Source organism: Macrosteles quadrilineatus, unplaced genomic scaffold, assembly GCF_028750875.1.
Source record: "Macrosteles quadrilineatus isolate MER2022 unplaced genomic scaffold, UCM_ALF_1.0 Scaffold_4__1_contigs__length_99947679, whole genome shotgun sequence".
Classification (NCBI taxonomy): Eukaryota; Metazoa; Arthropoda; class Insecta; order Hemiptera; family Cicadellidae; genus Macrosteles; species Macrosteles quadrilineatus.
In genome coordinates this window covers 38,334,446-38,356,607 of record NW_026542597.1, presented here as the reverse complement: position 1 = coordinate 38,356,607, position 22,162 = coordinate 38,334,446, and the positions used below count along the sequence as shown (strand labels likewise).

Here is a 22,162-nt window from a genome sequence, read left to right as displayed (position 1 = left end):
TCAACAACCTTTCTCATGTGTAAGCGGTAAGTGTAAATATACGGAAATGGGATTTGTAAAATTTTCTTCAGAATTTAAAGGACTATAACATACTAAATTTTTATCAAAATTGTTCTATCCAATTTTGGGAAAATCCGATTTTCCGTTATTTTATGGGGATTTTTATGGGAAAATAACTTAATCCACCATAACTTTTGAACCGTAATTTTTACAGAAATGGGATTTGTACCATTTTGTTCAGAATATAAAGGACTATAACATACTAAATTTTTATCAAAACCGTTCGGGCCATTTTTGAGAAAATCCTATTTTTCCAGTTTTTTATGGGGTTTTATGGGAAAATCCCCATTAAAAATAACATTTTCTAAAAAATGACGAAAAGGAGGGTAAAATCCTTTCTTAGTGAGCGTCTACTACCCAGAAGGAAGATGCCTGCCAAGTTTCAGGTTCCTAGGTCTTATGGTTTCTGAGATTTCGTGATGAGTGAGTGAATGAATGAATGAATGAATCAGTGGTATTTGAGCTTTATAGGATAGATAATTTTACTTCCAAGGTCTGTCACTTGTTTTTTTTTATTTCGCCCCTCTAGAACTGTTTAAAGTTTTTCACTAATAAAAAGAAGTACAATGTTAAGTTTCAATGTCAAGCTAATGGGAGAAAGGATGTGTTAGTTAGCTGATATTTTTTTAAAGGCTATGAAGGCTTTTAAAACATACTTGGTCTATGAAGGCCATGGGCCAACTCAAGCACAATACAATCTCCTATTTTGCCCAGGCAGAGGTGGGTAATCCAAGCATCAGTTAATCAGGGCCGGCAAAGGGTCCTAAAGAAAGCCTTTTTTAAAGCAAAACATTACAAAATGTTGGGAATCCAAATAATACAATTCGTTTTACAAACTTATGAACAAATTTATTAAAATGACAAGGAGAACAAAATATAAACCTGTATCAACTAAAAATCCTAAATTACTCTTTGAGTTTGCTTGATTGCAAGAAATAACACTCAGTGTGCATCAAAACTTGAGTGACTTCGCAAACAGAGCAGCCGTTGCTTGGTTTTTGTCTCCATTAAACCGACGAAGCTCGGCAATGACCTGGAAATAACGGAAGAGAAGGTTTATAATGAATTTGTAAACTCTTTCTCTATACTTGACAAAGTCCCTCAGGGGACGAAATATTGTGTGCACAGTGTATTTTCTAAATGTTCTATGGCCTACCTACACTTTCAAGGTAAGCTAGCTGCTATCCTACTTTTTCTACAATTTATAATCCAACTAGTTGTAGGGACATAAGTCCCTAAAAAGCTCAATAATAAAAAACAAATTATTCTAATATTCAAACATACTAAGAAATATATTATCTATGTGTCAGAATAGATATCCATGTACGCCATATCTTTTGTGTAAAAAACAGTTTTTTGTTTGTCTTTGTTGATGTTATTTTCTATAAAACATTCTAATCGAATCACTACATAGGTTTAACTCTGCTAAAGGCAGCAAACATATAATTGTTTGTTGTGAATACTGGTTTATTAAGGTAGCTTTTGGTCTTGTGGTTAATGGTGATAAAAAAAGACTTCCCTGATTGGAATATTGGAAATTGTCTTCGTCAAATATGAAAAGGCAAATAAAGGTATGTTGAGGTAAGCTTAGTTCTTGACCAAACCCGCTAAATTAGCATCCCTACCCAGTTAATATTTCTAAGTTTATACTCCTTTTGGGTTTAATAACATTAGTGCAAAGTAAAGACATCCAATTGACCAAACTTAACCCTAGATTTTTTCTGATCAACATAAAAAAAACTACAATTCGTTTATGTGGTGGTATTCCTCTTAAAGGTGCGATTGACGTTACATATTCTATCAAATTAGGTCTAATTATTGGATGATTCTTAACTCTGTTGCGAACAACAGACAGTACATGTTTAAAATCTCTTTTTGAAATAAAAACAAAGCAGAAGTTTTCCATTTAATCTTGAATCGTTAATTATTTAGTCAATGTGGTTATTTCATGTTAAACGTTTAAAATACACAAATTTGAAAAGTTTCACAGTAAAATAATGTATTTCAACATTCTATAACGTAACCTAAAGTCTTAATTATTATAGGTAACGTTATCCCTGGTTTTATATAGTACATTGCAGAATTGACTGGCAAATCAATAATCCAAATGTTAATATTGCATACTGGCTTGGTGATAAATCAAGTAAACAAAAATCAGCAGTAAATTGCTTCTAATGCTATTCTTATGGAAAACATTTTACATTATATCTCGTTTTCTGGTAATTTTATGGGAATACTGCTATTTTTCCCGAGTCCCTGGGGTCAAGACCTTTAATTTAAGACCTCTCCTACTTTTCTGCGACTTACCAGACATCCACAATTTCCTGGTAAAAATTTTGTCTTACAGAATTATATATAAGGATAATAGACAGTCGTACATAATTAACTAACGATATTTCAACTTAAGTTTTTGATAGAAAGCTCCATAAATTTCAGCAATATTGGCAAAAAACATTCAGTGAGGAAGGAGTCAAGCTAATTTAATTCCATTTTAGCTGGACTCTGACTCTAATAAGATATACTACCAAATTAAAATTAAATTGTGGTTAAAGGCTTTTCACCTGCCTACTGGTCAAAAAAGCCGCTTTGAAAGGTATTGAAAGACATGAATTTCTATGTAGGCCAAAATTTGTACTTACAATACCTTAAACGTAAAATCTGTGGTTTCAGTAGCGGTAGACACCCATCTTATAACACTGATTATGATTATTTGAGAAAATTTCTTGATTGAATCACCTGTTCTCTTGTGAAGCCTAGACTGACCAGTTCTTTCACCTCCTGCTCTCCAAACTTGTCAGTGGCTAGGACAGTTGTGGAGGGGTCTAGTCTAGTGCCTGTACTTGAGCCAGAGCCTGGACATGACATAGTGTTTAAAGCAATTGTAAACAATATTGTTTCAAATACTAAACACAGGGTAAATGAATCTAAACTAAATTACAACTGAAATACAATATGACCCCAAGTGAAAGGCTTAACCCTCCAACTGGCTGCGTGACTATAATAGTCGTCGCGGTAGGTGGTTTCTGTAGTGGCAGCGACTAAATAATATTGGTTAAATAATATAATAATATAAAAAATAAATAATATAAGTTAAAAAAAAATAAGCTAAATAATATAGGTTGAAATGAAATGAAATGAATGAAATGAAATGAAATACGTTTATTTATCCCAATATTATTACAGAAAGATACAGATAAATACAAACAGAGAGCAAGAATAACTACAGTAGTACAACTATTAGGTAGGTGGTTTCTGTAGTGGCAGTGTGACTATAATAGTCGTCGCGGTAGGTGATTTCTGTAGTGGCAGCGACTATAATAGTCGCGGTAGGTGGTTTCTGTAGTGGCAGCGACTATAATAGTCGCGGTAGGTGGTTTCTGTAGTGGCAGCGACTATAATAGTCGCGGTAGGTGGTTTCTGTAGTGGCAGCGACTATAATAGTCGCGGTAGGTGGTTTCTGTAGTGGCAGCGACTATAATAGTCGCGGTAGGTGGTTTCTGTAGTGGCAGCGACTATAATAGTTTCATTTTGAAGAATTTTGGCTAACTCCAAATAAATCATTAAAAAAGATTGTAAAATGGAATAATTTGTATACCGTTAGAAACTCAGAAAGATTAGATTCTAAACTCGCACTTTGTTACATACATGAACTTACAAACAAAGGGATCACTGTAGTTAAGCACAAAAGTGAATGAAAATTTCAAACAAAGTCAGCTGCACGATGTACACTTCACAAAACTGGCAAATACGGTATGTTTCAAAAAATCATAACAAGGGATATGTTTGTCTTAAAAATAACTGGTAATATCACTGCAATCTATATAAATCAAATTAGAGTTTTGTCTGTACATTGCTCAGAATTATATATTTTTAAGTTATTTTTACGTTTTATACATTCAAGAAGCAGAAACATGTCTTATCTCCATTTCTGTCTGTCTTTCTGTCTGTCTGTAACACTCAAGATGGCATTTTACGCAATCTTCTCCATGAAAACGAGACTACCTATCAAGATCCAAGTAATTTTAATGTATTCACTGGATTGGCGAGAGTGTCTTTAGCCATTACAATATCGCCTCACTACTTTGTAAATAAAATTATTGACGTTCAAAGATGCAGTTTTGTGAGATTTTTGTCAAATTTTCGTACAATTTTTATCACATTATCATCTATGAAATAACGAACAGCTGTTCGGATCAAGATTATTTTTTCTAGCTGTCACTGATATGCTTACAAATGTTGTTTACAAATACCGAAACCATTTCCGATCACGTTTTGAAAGCAAAAACCAACCAAGTTAGATTAAAAACGTTTTTCTTACATAACGGATTTAATTAATCGCAAGCGCAATATTCAAAAGCGCGATTTCAAAAAATCATAACAAGGGATATGTTTAAACAGAACAATCCAGTGAATACATTAAAATTACTTGGATCTTGATAGGTAGTCTCGTTTTCATGGAGAAGATTGCGTAAAATGCCATCTTGAGTGTTACAGACAGACAGAAAGACAGACAGAAATGGAGATAAGACATGTTTCTGCTTCTTGAATGTATAAAACGTAAAAATAACTTAAAAATATATAATTCTGAGCAATGTACAGACAAAACTCTAATTTGATTTATATAGATTGCAGTGATATTACCAGTTATTTTTAAGACAAACATATCCCTTGTTATGATTTTTTGAAATTGCGCTACAGTGGGATATGTTTTTACAGTGTAACCGTAAATGAAATTAAATACCTAACTAGGCTTCATCCAGGTCAGGAACCAGAGTTTCTTTGTGTATACAATTGTTCTTGAGTTTTGATAACCAGAAAAAAGACCTTGAATCAGTGTTGTATAGGGCTGGGACACTTTAATGATCGTCGCCAATAGCTTACAAACAAGGTTTCCACTCATTGACGGCACTTCAATGGCGATTGTGTAAAGTGTAAAAAGTAAAAAAATCACAACTGCACTGCAGTGGGTGATTGTAACAGAGGTTTACGGATGATGCTAAACTCGCTTTTCCAATGTGTCACTTTCCGCTTCTACTCACTGTGTGATGCAATCGCTGGACCATACAGCCAATAGGCCCATAGCCCATCTCTTGGGTACGTACGCCTACCTATTTATTCATAACAACCTTTTCGAGGACGATCCTTGATACCCGTACTTTTCCATAGAATACATGGCCTACCTACTTAAGAAATAAAATTACAAATGTCCAAAAACCCAACATTGTGTGATTTTTGTCACATTCAACTTAATACTATAAGATCCCCGTGCGTAGAACGGGCACACAGCTAGTAAGGAAGAAACTTCCTATATTATGCTGGGTAGCTGAGTGGTTATAGGGCTCGCCTATTAATCAAAAGGTCGCCGGTTCGATCCTGAGAAAAGTCAGTAGCTTTTTGATGGTTCGAAACTGGACCCAGCTGTTCCTGATCATTGGGCTTTAAATAAATGATCCTGACTAATGAAACCGCTGATCTTAGTCAGTAACAAAGCTACACAGGTCATATCACACCATTCTACACTCATCCTTCACTCATATTTGGGTTAAAATACGCACCTAGGTGGCGTCCCCATCTCAACGATTGATTATTGATTATTATTGATTATGGTGCAAAAATCATTTTGATATAATTACATAACAACAAAAACAAATCAATCATTTTTTAAGTGTTCGTGAAGTGGCAGAGCGACTATAATAGTCGCAGTCGTAAAACACGTTTTATTCACTAAAATATATAATTATCCATATAATAAAGTATCTCATTAGAAAGTCCATGAAATTCTGTGCATTGTGGTATTTGATTGTTTAAGATTGCACATCTGGTGCTAGAGTTATCATATGTTATTTTTCGTGAATATTTGACTAACCTCAATCTCTGATGACCAACTAACAAATCAAGTTTTTTGGTGTAATTTCACTTTATAAGTTTACATAGTGATTATAAGTTGTAAATTTGCAAATGTTTAGTTTGGATATTGTTTATTGTGCGTTGACTGTAATGTGACATTACTTTTTGAAACTTGAGACACTATTTTTAGACGATTTTGTGAACATTATTGACTGTTTACCAACAACGGGTGTGACTGAGACTATCATTTAGAATCATATTTATTAGTTTTAAATTTGTCAATATTTAGTTTGTAAACTGTTTTTTGTGCATAGACTTAATTTGAGGTTTGGACATTACATTTATCCTGTTTTTGAAATATTTCGTCATAGTGAACGAAGGATTAAACTGTCACAAAAAAAGGTGCAGCGGCATTTTATATAAAACACTATAAAATATTTATTTTTTATATTTGCCTTTACAGGGTGTTCAATAACTCTCTCCCGAAACTCCGTGGTCATGTTCCTTAGGTCAAAATAAACGAAAAATAGCATATAATATATGCCCTATCTCGCTTTGTTTTATGTCAACAGAGTGTATGAATTTTTTATATAATTCCCTATAACTTAGGAACCACTTGAGGTACCAACTTAAAACTTGGTATGTATATCATGATTAATATGAACTATTTTCTTGCAAATCAACAACTTTCTACTTTGTATAATAAAGGTATAATTTCAAAATGGCAGCAATTTTTATTTTGTCAACGCTTAGTAACTAAAACACCATAGGATTTATAAAAACTTACAAATATGACAAAAAGGATGGAAATTTAATTCATTTTACGGAAATGTACAATTTTTATAGGGTCATAGCACAAATAACGGAGAAAATATTATTTTTTATCAAAGTAATAATGCTAATTTATTGAATTTACTCAAATTTGTAGTTATAACTTCAGAAAAATTTATTTGTCTATGATACCCTATACAAATTGTACATTTCTGTAAAGAGAATCAAATTTCCATCCTTTTAGTCAGTTGTCATTTCTTTATAAATGCTATGTTTTTTGAGTTATTAGGCTAAGCTTTGAAAAATAAAAATGGGACGGCCAATAGTTGCCAGTGCCATAGCGCTTTTGTCTGATCAAAGCTAGTAGTTGTGGTGACAATGAGGCGCCCCAACTGGCTTAACATAACCTGTTCACAGACTGCTTTATTGTTTATGTTTACATTAACACTGTTTAAAAATGTCTAAAAATTAAATTGCTTATTAAGTTTTTATTCATTTTCGTGTTGTTATTGATTTTAATAGACAATAGACTTACAAATTGCTCAAGGGTTGTTCTAAAATTGCAAAAAACTTTCAGGGGAGGACCCCCCCCTATAAAAAAGTAATTTCTGGCCATATATGGCCATATCAAAATTCCATATATGGTTTTATAAAGCCATATATGGGTTTTGATGAGCATATATGGAAGCATATATGGCCAGATGTGGTTGTATCCATATATGGTGGTGTCCATATATGGCCATATATGTAGTATATATATGGAATTATTGTTCATATATGGCCATACATGTTTTCGATATATGAAATAATTGTTCTTATATGGCCATACATGTTTTCTATATATGAAATAATTGTTCATATATGGCCATACATGTTTTCTATATATGAAATAATTGTTCATATATGGCCATACATGTTTTCTATATATGAAATTATTGCCCATATATGGCCATACATGTTTTCTACATATGAAATTATTGTTCATATATGGCCATACATGTTTTTTATATATGAAAATATTGCCCATATATGGCCATAAATATCCTCCATATATGGAATTATGGTCTATATATGGTCATATATGACTCCCAGGTATGAAATTAAATTACTCATATATGGAATAATAATTTTCCATTTATGCTCATCTATAAATGAGTTTTTGACAATAACTGGAATTATTATAAGGGATTGTTGCCACTTTAGGATTATGTAACTCTCAAACTCCCAAACACTTCTTATAATATTAAAAATCTAAAGTTTATCAGTTTGTGTATTTTCTTGTTGCTCTCCAAGCACAAACTACTTAACTGATTGAGTTGATATGTGGTACAGTAAGGGGGCAGATAATATAGGCAATTCTCCTTTAAAGTAATTTAGTAAAGAAATACAATATCCAGATTTGAACCCTGATGACAAAATCCTGTACATACATCTATTGTACAATTTTATTATAACGCAACAAAATCTTAAAACTGACGTATAATTTTAAAATTGTAAGTGTAGTAGGCCTAAATAAGGAGAATATTATATTAATAATTAATTAATTGTACCTTTGCTATCAAACAGCCTCAAATATCAATGTCACGTAGTTAGGCTATATTAATAATAACATTCTTCAAATGACATAAAATGTCTAAGAAAAATCTTGTTTTACGAGACCAAATACAGCTTCTCTTATTCGTAATGGGTTTTGATCATCTACATGATATGAAGCAATCGTGGTGTAGTGGCTAAGGGGGCAGACTCACACGCCGGAGTCCCGGGTTCAATTCCCAGTCAGATGCTTAAAAATTTTGTTTTGAAATTTTTGAATTTAAAATTTTTATTATAGTTTTAATTTATAGTTTATACCATTTAAGGTAAAAATATGTTTAATTGTTATTTTTTTATTTATTTATATATTTTTTATTAAAAAATTCCATATATGGAGGATTCCATATATGATCATATATGGAGGATTCCATATATGATCATATCTGGGGGATTCCATATATGATCATATCTGGTTGTATTTGGTCCAAAACCAAATATAACCGGATAAAAAAAATTTTATATGGCCATATATAAACTTTTTCATAAGGGCCCGGTCCCCCCTTTTGCTGGGGGGTTGCCCCCCCCCTGGAGGTGCACCCCGTACTATTCGCCAAGGGCGCCATATACTCTACCTACGTCCCTGTTTTTAAGTAGAGATGATATCTTTTATAGACTTTGAACGTACTATGTTAAGTCCTTTGGTCTTTTTGACTTCAAGGGACATCACTGTTCAGTTTTGTGCTGAAAATGAAAATTCCTTCCAGTATCACACCATGCTAGGGGGAAAAACAAATCCAAAACTATTCCTGTATACTATTGTTCTTAGGGGTTTTAAATAGTGATTACCATGGTATTTTACAATATAAACTCTTATTAATGAGTGGAAGTGGAGCATTACACTACACATCACAGGTGTTTTGATAATCATAACTTGAGCAAATGAGAGTCTCTCAACTCCTGGCGGACTAGACTGGTTGAGGCGCTACAAATAAATGTTTAGGAGGTAACAGAATGCAAACATATTGCATCGATGTCTTGATTTCACATTCTGACAAGCTTTCGACTGAGCCACCGACTCACTTAGATTAATTTACCTGTGTTGAGTAAGGTTAATCTGTTTATAGCTGTATTTAATTTATCTTGTGAACTGCAACTGCAGATATTAGCCCAGTCAATCTAGGTAAAAAATCATGCAAACCCGGAAATGCGAGATATAAAGCTGAATTTTGGCACAGATGTTCTTTATGATATCCTTGACCATATCCTAAAAGTCCCCTTCCGTCCCCTTTTTGCTTCTTCCGGTATAAAGAAAAAAGGGGGGGAGGGGGCGCAACTTATTTAAACGCACATCGAACGCGATAACTTGAGTAATTTTGGTCCGATTTTGATAAAATTTGGCTTGAAGGTGAAAGGTGGAATAAACGTAAATGAGTTGCAAAATCAGCATAATCAGACCATGGGAACGGGTGTTTACGGGGGGTTTTATGAGGTAAAAATTGGGTTTTATGGGGTAAAAATTGAATTTTATCATTTTTAATCCTCAAAACACAAAAATTTCTAATTTCTCTCTGAACCATTTAAAAAACTTAAATGATCAAATATTTTAGTATAATGAAGTGTTTTTGTAAGGTTATTGGAGAGGAAGAAAATTTAAAAAATAAAAAATTCCCATGTTATTCTTAAGGAGAGTAAGCTGTTGTAGTTTGCTTGTTTACGGATATATTTTGATCAAACTTGGAAAATCAACTTAATTTATAATAAGCTATTGATATTTTACTACAAACGCACTTCATTACACTCCCTGTAGCAGCAAGCCTAGGTATTTGTTAGGCATAATGTTATTTCAATATATTTAATAAAAAACCCAATCGGGCAAATGGAAATTCACTTAGTCTGCAGGTTTGCTGCGGCGGGGGTATTTTCATACAAAGTTGCACTGTCCTAGATTTACTTTATCAATGGTTTTCGTCAACACTACACTCTATTTTTTCCCTTAAAATGTATATTTAAGCTGGGAATAGTATAAATAAACTCCAGAATAAACGTGGACAATGGTGTAAAAACATAACATAAGCATGGTATTCAATAAATAATATACAGGATACAGTAATATTAAAAAATTTTACTATTACATTTTTAAGTACAATCAGAAAAGGTTCCTTTTCGGTTTGTGGGACAGAAAGGTTCTGGGGTGGAAACTGGACAGATATGGTGATTGAGCAGGAGCTCATGCGTTCTTTGAAAGTATCAGGTGGACTTATCCATGGAAGAGGCGTCACTGACAGTAACTTAGCAAAATTTGTCCTAGCACATCCAGCCTGTTCTGTTGTCACGAATGCTTTTGAAAAATTGTGTCATATAAACTCTGGAACTACAGAACAACATGTTGAGCTACGAGATGCTCGGCAATCAAGAGATGATAACGATTTATACAAACTACTTTGTTGGCTAAAGTCACATTCGCCTTTCAGTGTTGAATAGAGGTTTGATTTCTTTGTCAACTGGAACAGTTGCTGACGCTAAAATAAACCTGGAAACCGCCACAGAAACAGGACTTCTTGCAATGACTCAAATGACTGGCCAAACTTTTGGTGATGTAAAACTAAAAAGAAAAAGTAAAGTTACTCCACTTGCTGCTGTTTATGCCACTGTCAAAGTAAGAGGTCACGGTGTTATAGAAGTGAATCCGAATCAACTGTTTCTCAGAATATTGTGTTTTTTAAAATCACCATCTGATTATGAAGATTACATGGCCTTTGAATTGGCTCCGAGGCCACCGTCTCTCTTTAACGGAGCAGCGATGAGAAAAACAGCTAAATCAGCACTTTGTGATATTGTAGAGATGAGCACACCTACCCTTCATAGTTGGCCTCAAGACTGTGTTTATGTATTGGACGGAGGACATTTGCTTCATCATATTGTTTGGCCCAAGCCTGCCACATATGGACAAATAATTTCAGTATATGTTGAATTTATTCGCATCCATTAAGGTTCAAATGTAACAATAGTGTTTGATGGCTTTGAGGGACCAGCGACCACAAAGAATCCAGAGCAAGATAGGAGAGCTTGTCGAATTCCATCAAGAACAATACATTTCGACTCAAACATGACAATATCAGTGACTCAGGCTGAATATCTCGGTAATGCTGCAAATAAAATCCGACTTATAAGTGAACTAAAATCACACTTTGATCGAGCTTGCTTTTCAGTTCTACAAGCTTTAGCAGATGCTGACTTTTTTATTGCTTCAACAGCTCTTCAGCAGTGTTCTGAAGGTATGAAAACAGCTGTGGTGGGTACAGACACTGATCTTCTAGCACTTCTTGTCCATGGAGTTAAAAGGTCAGATACATTGTTCTTCATCAAACCAGAAGGCAGTAAAGGTTCCTACAAAGTTTACCCAGTAACTGAAATTAGTAGTAACTTAGGCAATATGAAAGACTGTATACTGTTTGCACACGCATTTTCTGGATGCGATACAACATCCGCAACGTTTAGAAAAGGGAAAAAAGTGCCCTGGAAAGTGTTGGAAAAAAGTTTGTAACTTCAAAAAATGTCAGATGTTTTTAAAGATTCAACTGCTCAGCCTGACAAGTTAACATCATGTGGAGAACAATACTTTCTTGCAATATACGGAGATACAAAGTGCAAAACATTAAATGAACTAAGATACTTTATGTTCAATAAACTGATAGCTAGACAGAAAATTACTTCAAGCTTTGATTTGTCAGTTTTACCGCCTACTTCGGATGCCGCACGCTTACACACTTTGCGGGTTTACTATCAAGTGCAGAAATGGCTTGGGAAGGATCTGGATCCATGTTCATGGGGTTGACTTGAAAAAGGCGGCGTTCTTGTACCTCAATCTATGACTTTGCCACCGGCACCTGATAAACTCTTGAATTTCGTTACATGTGATTGCAAGAAAGAGTGTGCCCGATACTGTGATTGCATAAGGTCAGGATTAGCTTGTTCGGCAATGTGTGCTCATTGCCAAGGTAGAGACTGCAACAACACACTGCAGACAATTGATTTAGAGGAAGAAGACGTTGATAGTTAGTAATGTTCAGTTTTATAATAGGTATAAAACACGCTGTTCAATACAATTGCTTAACCAACTGTTGTGCATATGTAACTCTTAAAAAATTGGGTTTCATATTAAGGGGGGTTAATCCAATATTTTGGACAAATATTATTTTTTGTTAGTAATCTTTTCTGATTGTACTTAAAAATGTAATAGTAAAACTTTTTTATATTACTGTATCCTGTATATTATTTATTGAATACCATGCTTATGAACTCATATATATAAAACTCACATGAACTCATATATTCTTTTGAAATATGTTTTTACACCATTGTCAACGTTTATTCTGGAGTTTATTTATACTATTCCCAGCTTAAATATACATTTTAAGGGAAAAATAGAGTGTAGTGTTTTTACACCATTGTCCAAGTTTATTCTGGAGTTTATTTATATTATTCCCAGCTTAAATATACATTCTAAGGGAAAACCAGGGAAAATAGAGTGTAGTGTTGACGAAAACCATTGATAAAGTAAATCTAGGACAGTGCAACTTTGTATGAAAATACCCCCGCCGCAGCAAACCTGCAGACTAAGTGAATTTGCATTTGCCCGATTGGATTTTTTATTAAATATATTGAAATAACATTATGCCTAACAAGTACCTAGGCTTGCTGCTTTAGGGAGTGTAATGAAGTGCGTTTGTAGTAAAATATCAATAGCTTATTATAAATTAAGTTGATTTTCCAAGTTTGATCAAAATATATCCGTAAACAAACAAACTACAACAGCTTACTCTCCTTAAGAATAACATGGGATTTTTAATTTTTTAAATTTTCTTCCTAACCAATAACCTTACAAAAACACTTCATTATACTAATATATTTGATCGTTTAAGCTTTTTTAAATGGTTCAGAGAGAAATTAGAAATTTTTGTGTTTTGAGGATCAAAAATTATCAAATTCAATTTTTACCCCATAAAACCCAATTTTTACCTCATAAAATCCCCCGTAAACACCCCTTCCCAAGGTCTGATTATGCTGATTTTGCAACTCATTTACGTTTATTCCACCTTTCACCTTCAAGCCAAATTTTATCAAAATCGGACCAAAATTTCTCAAGTTATCGCGTTCAATGCGCATGCGCCCGTATGCGTTTAATAAGTTGCGCCCCCTCCCCCCACCTTTTTTCTTTATACCGGAAGAAGCAAACAGGGGACGGGCGGGGACTTTTAGGGTGTGATTTTACATACCATAACGGACATCTGTGCAAAAAATTAGCTTTATATCTCGCATTTCCAGGTAAAAACCTAGATTGACTGGGCTATATGTTTTCCCTTGACAAATCTGCATATACATGTTCCCAGGTGGTTTGGTTCAATAAAAAAAAATAAACAGAAGTATTCTAATATCTTTTCTTTAAATCAGAATTTTATAGCAAAGCAAAAGACTACAATTTACAACTCTTACAACTTTTTAAATCAATAAACTTTTTAAATCTTTTTAATTGTTAACTTTTTAAATCAACACTGTTTAGAGTTTAGGATATGATCCCATTCCGACAATTCCCTCTAGGGATCTGTGCTGCAGACATGTTTGATAAGTATTGGCATTGCATCCTCTAGTGTAAAGCCGATTTGGTGCATGGCAACGTTGCGCTGGTCGGCCTACTACCATGGTAATAACAAACGTTTAAACATAAACATTGCGTAGACACTCCGTTATGAATCAGGTGCAACAGCTATTTCGGTTGGCCGGGACTGTCAGTTGCACGTCCACTTTTGTCTCGCCATGGTATGTATTGAACAGTTTAGTAAATGTCCCTTACATGTATTCCACAATAGCCTATGTGCGTCACTTGTTTGACATGGAAACATAAAACTTCTACAAACAAATCATATGATGAAATGGCATCTGGATCATCTGAATAAACTAATAGGTTTAGATTGACTGTTTGCTGTCAAAACGATCCTTGTAATCTAAACCTATATTAATAAATAACAAAAATACAATTAAAATAATACAAACACTAAAAGACCTCAACCACGATTAAAAGTTTATAATTTAATCAAATTACAATATTCTGAATTTTAAAAAAACAATTTGTTAAATTTTTCAATTACAACATAGGATTTCTAAAATTTCATCTCTTTCTCTTGGAACCTCCTTTGGATCCTGAAACAGTTTTGATCAGAAAAATATAGTTTAAAAAATCAATTTTAAAGTTAACATTTTAGAGAATTATGTTTAAAAGTATGCAATTAATTATTTTAAAATATTAAAATTTGTTATTTACAGACTAGCTGTGTGCCCGTTCTACGCACGGAAATCTTATCGTATTCAGTTGAAACCTTCTTAAATTAAGAACCTCAGTTGTTTTGCATATTTTCAGATATGCTGGCCAAACTATTACATATAAACCTTTGCAAATACAGTATCTGACAGTTTCAATCCTAAACAAATGCTTCGCAACTAAATGTCACCCGGATCGCGTTGGTCAATATGTTAAACCCAATGATTAAACTACAAAATGCTTTATAGATCTATGAGGCATAGCCCTAAGGTAGGCCTATAACTGAAAGTTACTTTCCACAATGGTTGTACTACGTCAACGTCACAATTTAACACTTTTATTCGGGTTGACATTTTCATTATCAAGGTGCTCTTGTCCTTTCAGTGAAACACTGAGTAATAAGGACATTAATACGTTACCAACATAGATACACACAAAAATACAGAACTTAATTAGGGAATTTGCTTTGCTTTAAGCATAACAAAGTACATATAAAATTAGTATTTGAAATCTTTGTTAATGTCATAAAATTTTATCATAACAATTTATATTTGCTTGGACTGAAAATGACCCGAAATGCTGTCGAAATGACGGCTTACTATATGAAATGAAGTACTATAGACGATTTAACTATTGACTATATAATATAGTCAATGGTAGGAACAGAAAGTGACACATTGGGAAAGCGAGTTTAGCATCATCCGTAAACCTCTGTTACAATCACCTACTGCAGTTGTGATTTTTTACTTTACACTTTACACAACCGCCACTGAAGCACCGTTAATGAGTGGAAACTTTGTTTCTAGGCTATTGGCGATGATCATTAAAAAAAATTAAAGTTTCCCAGCCGTATACAACACTGGGTAATACTGAACTTAACTTGAACTGATTCAAGGTCTTTTTCTGGTTATCAAAACTCAAGAACAATTTTATACACAAAGATTCTCTGGTTCCCAGGGCCGGATTTCCCAATAGGCCCGGTAGGCCCGGGCCTATGGGCGCATGATCCCAGAGGGCGCACGGCCGAGAGTATTTTTTTTATACCTAGGCTCTAAAATAAAAAGTCATAGTTGATAAAAAAAAACTCAAAAGCATTGTGATCCTGAATTTCATAAGAAGAAATAATTGTTAGGAAATGTAATCTATTTTCAGAATCACGCATCAATTTCATTACAAAATTGGTAAAGATCAAAGAACATTGGTTATACGGGAGTAGGCTCTAACGTTGACGATGACGAGCGCCCAAGGGGTATGCATGCTGGCTCGGGCTCGGTACTACTGGTCAGATTGATTAGGGGCGCATGCGTGCTAGACATCACTCTCACCTCAAAAGTTAAGTCTTTTGATTAGTTTACAACAATCTGCAGGATCAAGTTAACATATATAATAAGTTGTGTTGAATATCAAAACAACGATGTACTTACCTTTCAAATTAACAAACAAATATTAATCTCAGTTTGCATTAGATTTTAGAAAAATTCAATACCCTCCAAAACATCAGTAATGCTGTCATTTTCTCCTCAGACCTAAGTAAGGTTGGTACGGTTAGCCGGAATATTGCTCTGTTTTGCTTTGGAAACCACTCTGCATATTTAATCTAGATGCAGTACGACCATAGATTAAATATTACTCAAGTCGACTTCTTATGACATTGTTAATTCAAAATTTGTTCATATCTAGTTCATGTTGTTGACACTGGACGTTAGTTTTGACGTTGAGCCGTGACATGCCCACCAAGCGTCCCACCAATGTCACGCCTCAGTGTTTTTTGTATAGTACGAGTACTGGCTTTGCGCCGGAACTCAGTCGGTTTGGGTCGGGCAGCAATCCTGCAACCCAGAGTCAATGTCCGCCTTCTGTCACTTTTTCACCAGAAGGCCGGCGATTGTCAATTTGTAAAGACTTGGGTATCTTCGATGAATATCAGTGTTAATCTTTCAATGTCACTGTTAATTTTGTTCATCCGTTCTTCGTAGACTCTAGTCATGGTTTAAGTGTTTTGCCAGACGTCAGATGAGTAAGTTGATTGATTATTTTGATTTGTTTAGGTTAGAAAGTCTCTGAATTAGTTTTGGCCTTCGGCCACATGTTGTGCAGACTTTGAGTGGGTTTTGGCTAGTGAAAAACAAGTATTAAGCACCTTCTGTGCATTGGTATTACTTTTAATTACCAATTACTTGTTTTTCAAGGCGCTAGACCCATTTCTGAGGCTGGAATTGAACAGAGTTTTGTTGGGCCTTTGGCCAAGCTTTGTGTGGTCTGACCACAAGTTTGTCTGGTTAGTTTAGTAGTTTTTGTTGTTGTCAAGTTTTCAAAGCTTTCCCCGAGACTCTAGGCCAGATATTACCCAAGAAAACTCACTTTGAAACTCACTTTTGTGCGGGCTAGGGTCCGTTTGTTCTGTGTCCCTGTTAACTTTTATTAGGCCTAAGGCCTAGTTTGTGCTCAAATTTTGTTTTGTTTTTGTGGCCTACAGCTTATTTAATGTAAATTTTGTCCCTTTGTCCCCTGTAAATGTGTTTTTTTGTTATTTGTAATGTAGGCCATGTCACTCAGCCTAATTCTTTTTAGTTCAGTAATGGCACCTTCTGGGGGCCAAGCTCGGTCATAATTAGTTAGTTTTAATGCTCTTACATGTCCCCTGCAAGTTTGATTTAGTTTTATTGATAAATGACCGAGTTATAAGGTTTTTAGTTTAGCGCAATTCTGTATTCTGAGTGACCGTAGGTAACTGACCCCCTACCTAGCCTCAGGCTAGTTGGTAGGCATGGGTATGTCTTTTAAAAGCTGCGGGCACCTGTGCCACAGCTTTTAAAAGCTGTTTGAGCAAATTTGGTTGGTAATAACCGGAGTTATTACCGGTTTTACCTGAAAATGCACCTCCAGCCAAAGAATTTTTAATATTTTGTGAAAACTGTTTTTTGAAGTATTTATTGTAGTGTTTATGTAATTGTTTGTGCTTGATTAATGTGTTTTACCCTTCTGGACCAGATAATTTATATTTTTTATTGTCAACTTCAATTTTTATGAAAAATGTCTGTAAGAATGTGTTGTTAAGTTTGTAAAATTTAAAATTCTATTTATTGTTATGTTTTTAAAGCTTTATTCAACTGAATTAATTTATTTATAGTAATTTTCTCATTCTAACTTTCTAGACAGTTTTAAATGAAAGCCTAAATTCAAAAGAAGAATATTTATTAATAAAATCATTTGTAATAGTTTTGGTCAGTAAACGAGTGGTGCGGAAATTGTTTTTTGGAATTATTTTTTGAAAAGCTAGGTAGGCCTAAGGTTACACTCCAGTTATATGGACTTTTATTAGTTAGGCCTGGAATATGTTCAAAGGGTCCCGGATGTGAGGCTTCACCAGCCGCTGTCCTCGGAGAGGGTCGCCCGGAGGGACACTCCATCTTCTGCCTCCTTGGGCTGCCTACGGCCCAGCTTCTCCGGGGACCATTAAGCTACTCACCGTCACCCACCACCACCGCCTGCCACCAGCAAGGATAATAGTTGTGCCACGCAATACGCAAGTTATACTTTGAAATTACGAACATTTTAAAAAACTTTATATTTGAAGGGGGCCCCGCAAAATGATCGATTCTTCGTTATTTATTTTTATAGTATTGTTATTTATTTAATTGTTAATTTTTTCAAAGTTTAAAGTATATTTACAGTTACCATCTTTAATTATTTCATTGTTAGGCCTAATTTGTTACTGGTACCAGTTTTTGTAATTCAGAAGGGTAAATTTTTTGAAAGATTTTTAAATGAATTCTTTGGATGGCTGACATTGTTGATGATTGTTATTTGTTGAATTTTGATTAATTATAGGCTTTGTTGACAACTGTTTGTTTTTTTGATATTCACCCACGGCCTTTCATTTTTGTTAGGGATGTGGGGCGGCCACTCGCACTGCCACTATGGGGGGCATGCTTCCAATAGTTGTTCGTCTGGGGGCGGTGCGAGGGGTCGGCTCAACGTAATTTTGTTTCTATTATTTTAGGGTAAGTTCTATGATGTGTGTTTCAATTTCTAGTAAAATAATCAGGAGACGACCTATTTTTAATCATTAGATCGTTTTATTTTGGATAAACTAGGTTTAAACATAGATAAAACATACTCCTTAAACAAAATAACAAGAATTGTTTTCAGCCAATCCAAATCTACTAAAGGAGCAGGTTTAATCTATAGTATGACGCACTGTATGGAGTTCATGTTTTTTGGGCCTGGAATTGGAATCAATGGCCATGTTTTTTTTTTCAGGAATGCTCGGGTGGTTGAGTTTTTTGTTTCAGTCCCACCACGGCCACAAACGTGAGCATTTATTAAAAGCATAAAATTGCTAAATAACGTGTTTAAGACGGCATTTTGTTAAGGCTAAACAAGTCAATTCTTAAAAAAACTTTGCTCTGATTCCAAAGAGGAGTGTTATTCAAGCAGTTAACTTAGGCCTATGGGAATTATATAGTTTTTAATAAAGGTTTGAAGAAATGTGACCAGACTAGGGGGCGGAAAATTATTTGGGCCTAGGGGCGCAAAAATGCTAAATCCGGCCCTGCTGGTTCCTGACCTTGATGATGCCTAGTTATTTAATTTCATTTACGGTTACAGTTTATTATTGCACTTGCGATTAATTAAATCCGGTTATGTAAGAAAAACGTTTTTAATCTCACTTGGTTGGGATTTGCTTTCAAAACGTGTTCGAAAATGGTTGCGGTATTTGTAAACATATCAGTGACAGCTAGAAAAAATTATCTTGATCCGAACAGCTGTTCATTATTTCATAGATCATTATGTGACAAAAATCGCATAACACTGCATTTTTGAACGTCCATAACCGTAATTTTATTTACAAAGTAGTGAGGCCATATTTTAATGGCTAAAGACACTCTCGCCAATCCAGTGAATACATTAAAATGACTTGGATCTTGATAGGTACTCTCGTTTTCCTGGAGAAGATGGCGTAAAATGCCATCTTGAGTGTTACAGACAGACAGAAAAACAGACAGACAGAAATAGAGATAAGACACTTTTCTGCTTCTTTAATGTATAAAACATAAAAATAACCTAAAAATATATAATTCTGAGCAATGTATAGACAAAACTTTAATTTTATTTATATAGATATCAATTGGATTTTACTACCTAGATTAGAAAAAAATGTTTTTTTTTTACATGGTCCTCCTTTACCTCTGGGTTAATTGAAAAGTTGAAAAATACTCAATTATCACAATTTACAATAAACAAAAATGTATTTTTAAGCCACACTGGTTTAAAAACATTGTGATTTATAGATTTTAAATGTGGGAAGAAAGATTTTACATTCAGGAAAAACTAATATTTAAAAAAAAAATTTTATAAACATGGCTCCTTGCCGCTTACTGGCATCATTTGTGAACAGAATGACACCAATTGCAGCTCTGTAGCTGATGTGTACGGTTTACTGTGTGTTTGAAAAAATTTTACTATTGAATCTCCCACTATGTGACACATAAGGTAAGTTTATTGTTTTTACCACAACAGACATATCTGATGCTGAAATTTATCACCAAATGACTGAAGGTTATGGCCCTAATGCAATGAGTAAGAATTAAGTGCAGAAATGGGCTGGGATTAAAATGCTCGTGAAACAGTTCATTGCAGAAGGAATTGTGTTTTTGGTGGGTGACCCAGACTTCAAACAGAAGGCAGCAAATGAAAAATGTTTTCATGACTATTTTTACACTTCATAACCCATTTGCACACTTAACCCTCACTGTTACTCCAATAACCTTCAGTCATCTAGTGATGAATGTCGGCATCGGATATGTTTCTTGTAATCCAAAAAGGTAACACTGACCTTATCTAGCACACAGCAGGAAATTCACTAACTTTAAAAATGTCTAAAACACACAGCAAAGCGTACATGTCAGCTACAGCAAATGGTGTAATTCCGTTCACAAATTATGCCAGTAAGCGGGGTGGAGCTTCGTTTTGGCGTACACGTAATGTATGGATCTATCCGCAAAAACAGCCCTCACTTAAAAAACTGCCTTCGTACCTAAAGAACGTCGCTCTGAAAACAAAGCTGTATTTAGTAATGATATTAAGTGTAATGTTTTGATGCTCTTTTTTATTGATAATGGCTTTGTTTACAACTAGAAGTAAAACAAATAAATTTACATTACTTTTGTATTGATTTCTTTAAACCAGACCTAGAGCTGATGTTGAGGACTCGTAAGCAACAAACTCATGACAACACTCGACTATACTGTGCAGCAAACCTTGTAACAGGATTACGACCACATGATTAGAACATTACTAGGCACTAGGTTACTCAAATCATAATGCTATCATAACTTGATGATTTCTGACAGTAGGAAAATTATTAACATTATGATTAAAACAGCTTAAAGGGTCCAAAGCAGTGTGCAGAACCTTTTACTATGAATAGAAATTAGTATGAAAAAAAACTATGGGGAAATTTGTTTTTAGATATTTCATAGAATCTAGACAATGCTGAAATGTTTAATGCTAGGCCTATTTAAAAGCTACGCGATCAATTCAAATTAAACATTCTTTTTTTATATAAAGTACCTAGCTATTTTTGCCCCCCAAATTGGTAAAATTTTATGCAAGAAAAATGTGTCAGTGTAAATTTAGTAATTGATTGAACTGGAGACCAAACAGAATAGATAGTCCAAACTGAAGCGTCAGTCAAAAGGTTGCAATAGAATTATGGAAGCAGATGCATTTCTAATACTTTCTTACAAGAAAAGCCTCTTGTAAAGGCAAAATAAAACTGATTTGAGTTGTGAACTGTTTGTGTGTTGTTGACTGCCTTTAACTCTTCACTAGAGCAAGTTAGTTGTTCATCGTCCATTTCCTCTCCCATTCCTAATGCTTTTTTGCCATCAACAAGTACCTGAAGGTCCCGTCTGACGACTCTCCAGAATGGCCTTCTGGATGTCCCGATCCTCCATGGTCTCCATTACCTCATCATGGGACGTTGTCAGTCTCGCGCAGTCAGGCAGTTCTCTCTCGCTCAGGAACGGAGTCTCAGTGCCGGTCGTGCCAATACGCAGTACGTTTGTCTTCAGGTCTATACAGCACTGCAATAGATATCATAGAATCATTTAATGAATGTGTTAATGTGTTCTTTAAAAAAAAGATTTTATATATTTTTGCACTTTTAAATTTAAAATGGTAGGCTACCATACAATATATATGTATAATACAAGTATTTTAAAAGTAACAATAATTAAACACTTAACGGGATGTTAGACCAAGACGACTGTCAAAAATTTGTTGGGAGGCAAAAAACGTTTTTTGATTATGTACCTAGCTATTTTTGCCCCCCAAATTGGTAAAATTTTATGCAAGAAAAATGTTGTATGCAAGAAATGAAATTTTACCGTTTATTATGTTTGGTGTTTTGTAATAAGGAAGTGAAAAAACATAACAAAATTATAAGAAAAAACACTTTTATACATTTTATTTATTTGATGTTAGAAATTAGAATAGAAGTGAATGATATCAATTAATTGAATTATACATCAGCACGAATGTTTGCTAACAACTATTTAGTATGTGAAAAGCTTTGATTAAAATGTAAATGTTATCAGTGGTAAATTAATCAGTTTAAGATTTCATCAA

At 34.3% G+C, this 22,162-nt stretch overlaps 1 protein-coding gene across 5 annotated transcripts in view; it reads right to left on the bottom strand.

Moving 5' to 3' along the window:
- Positions 1-887: 887 nt before the first annotated feature.
- Positions 888-22,162, bottom strand: part of LOC128992502 (protein DDI1 homolog 2) — a 39,113-nt gene continuing 17,838 nt past the window's right edge. For 2 of the 5 annotated variants that reach the window (XM_054416098.1, XM_054416097.1), the window contains exons 5-7: positions 21,432-21,618; positions 2,797-2,912; positions 888-1,093 (exon numbers count right to left, since the gene is read on the bottom strand). In XM_054416098.1, coding sequence (XP_054272073.1) covers positions 1,013-1,093; positions 2,797-2,912; positions 21,432-21,618 — 384 coding nt within the window. In that variant the 3' untranslated portion in view covers positions 888-1,012. Of the gene's footprint in view, positions 1,094-2,796; positions 2,913-14,278; positions 14,410-20,694; positions 20,791-21,431; positions 21,619-22,162 lie in introns of those variants that run through there. The other 3 variants (XM_054416099.1, XM_054416100.1, XM_054416101.1) reach the window with 3 other exon arrangements.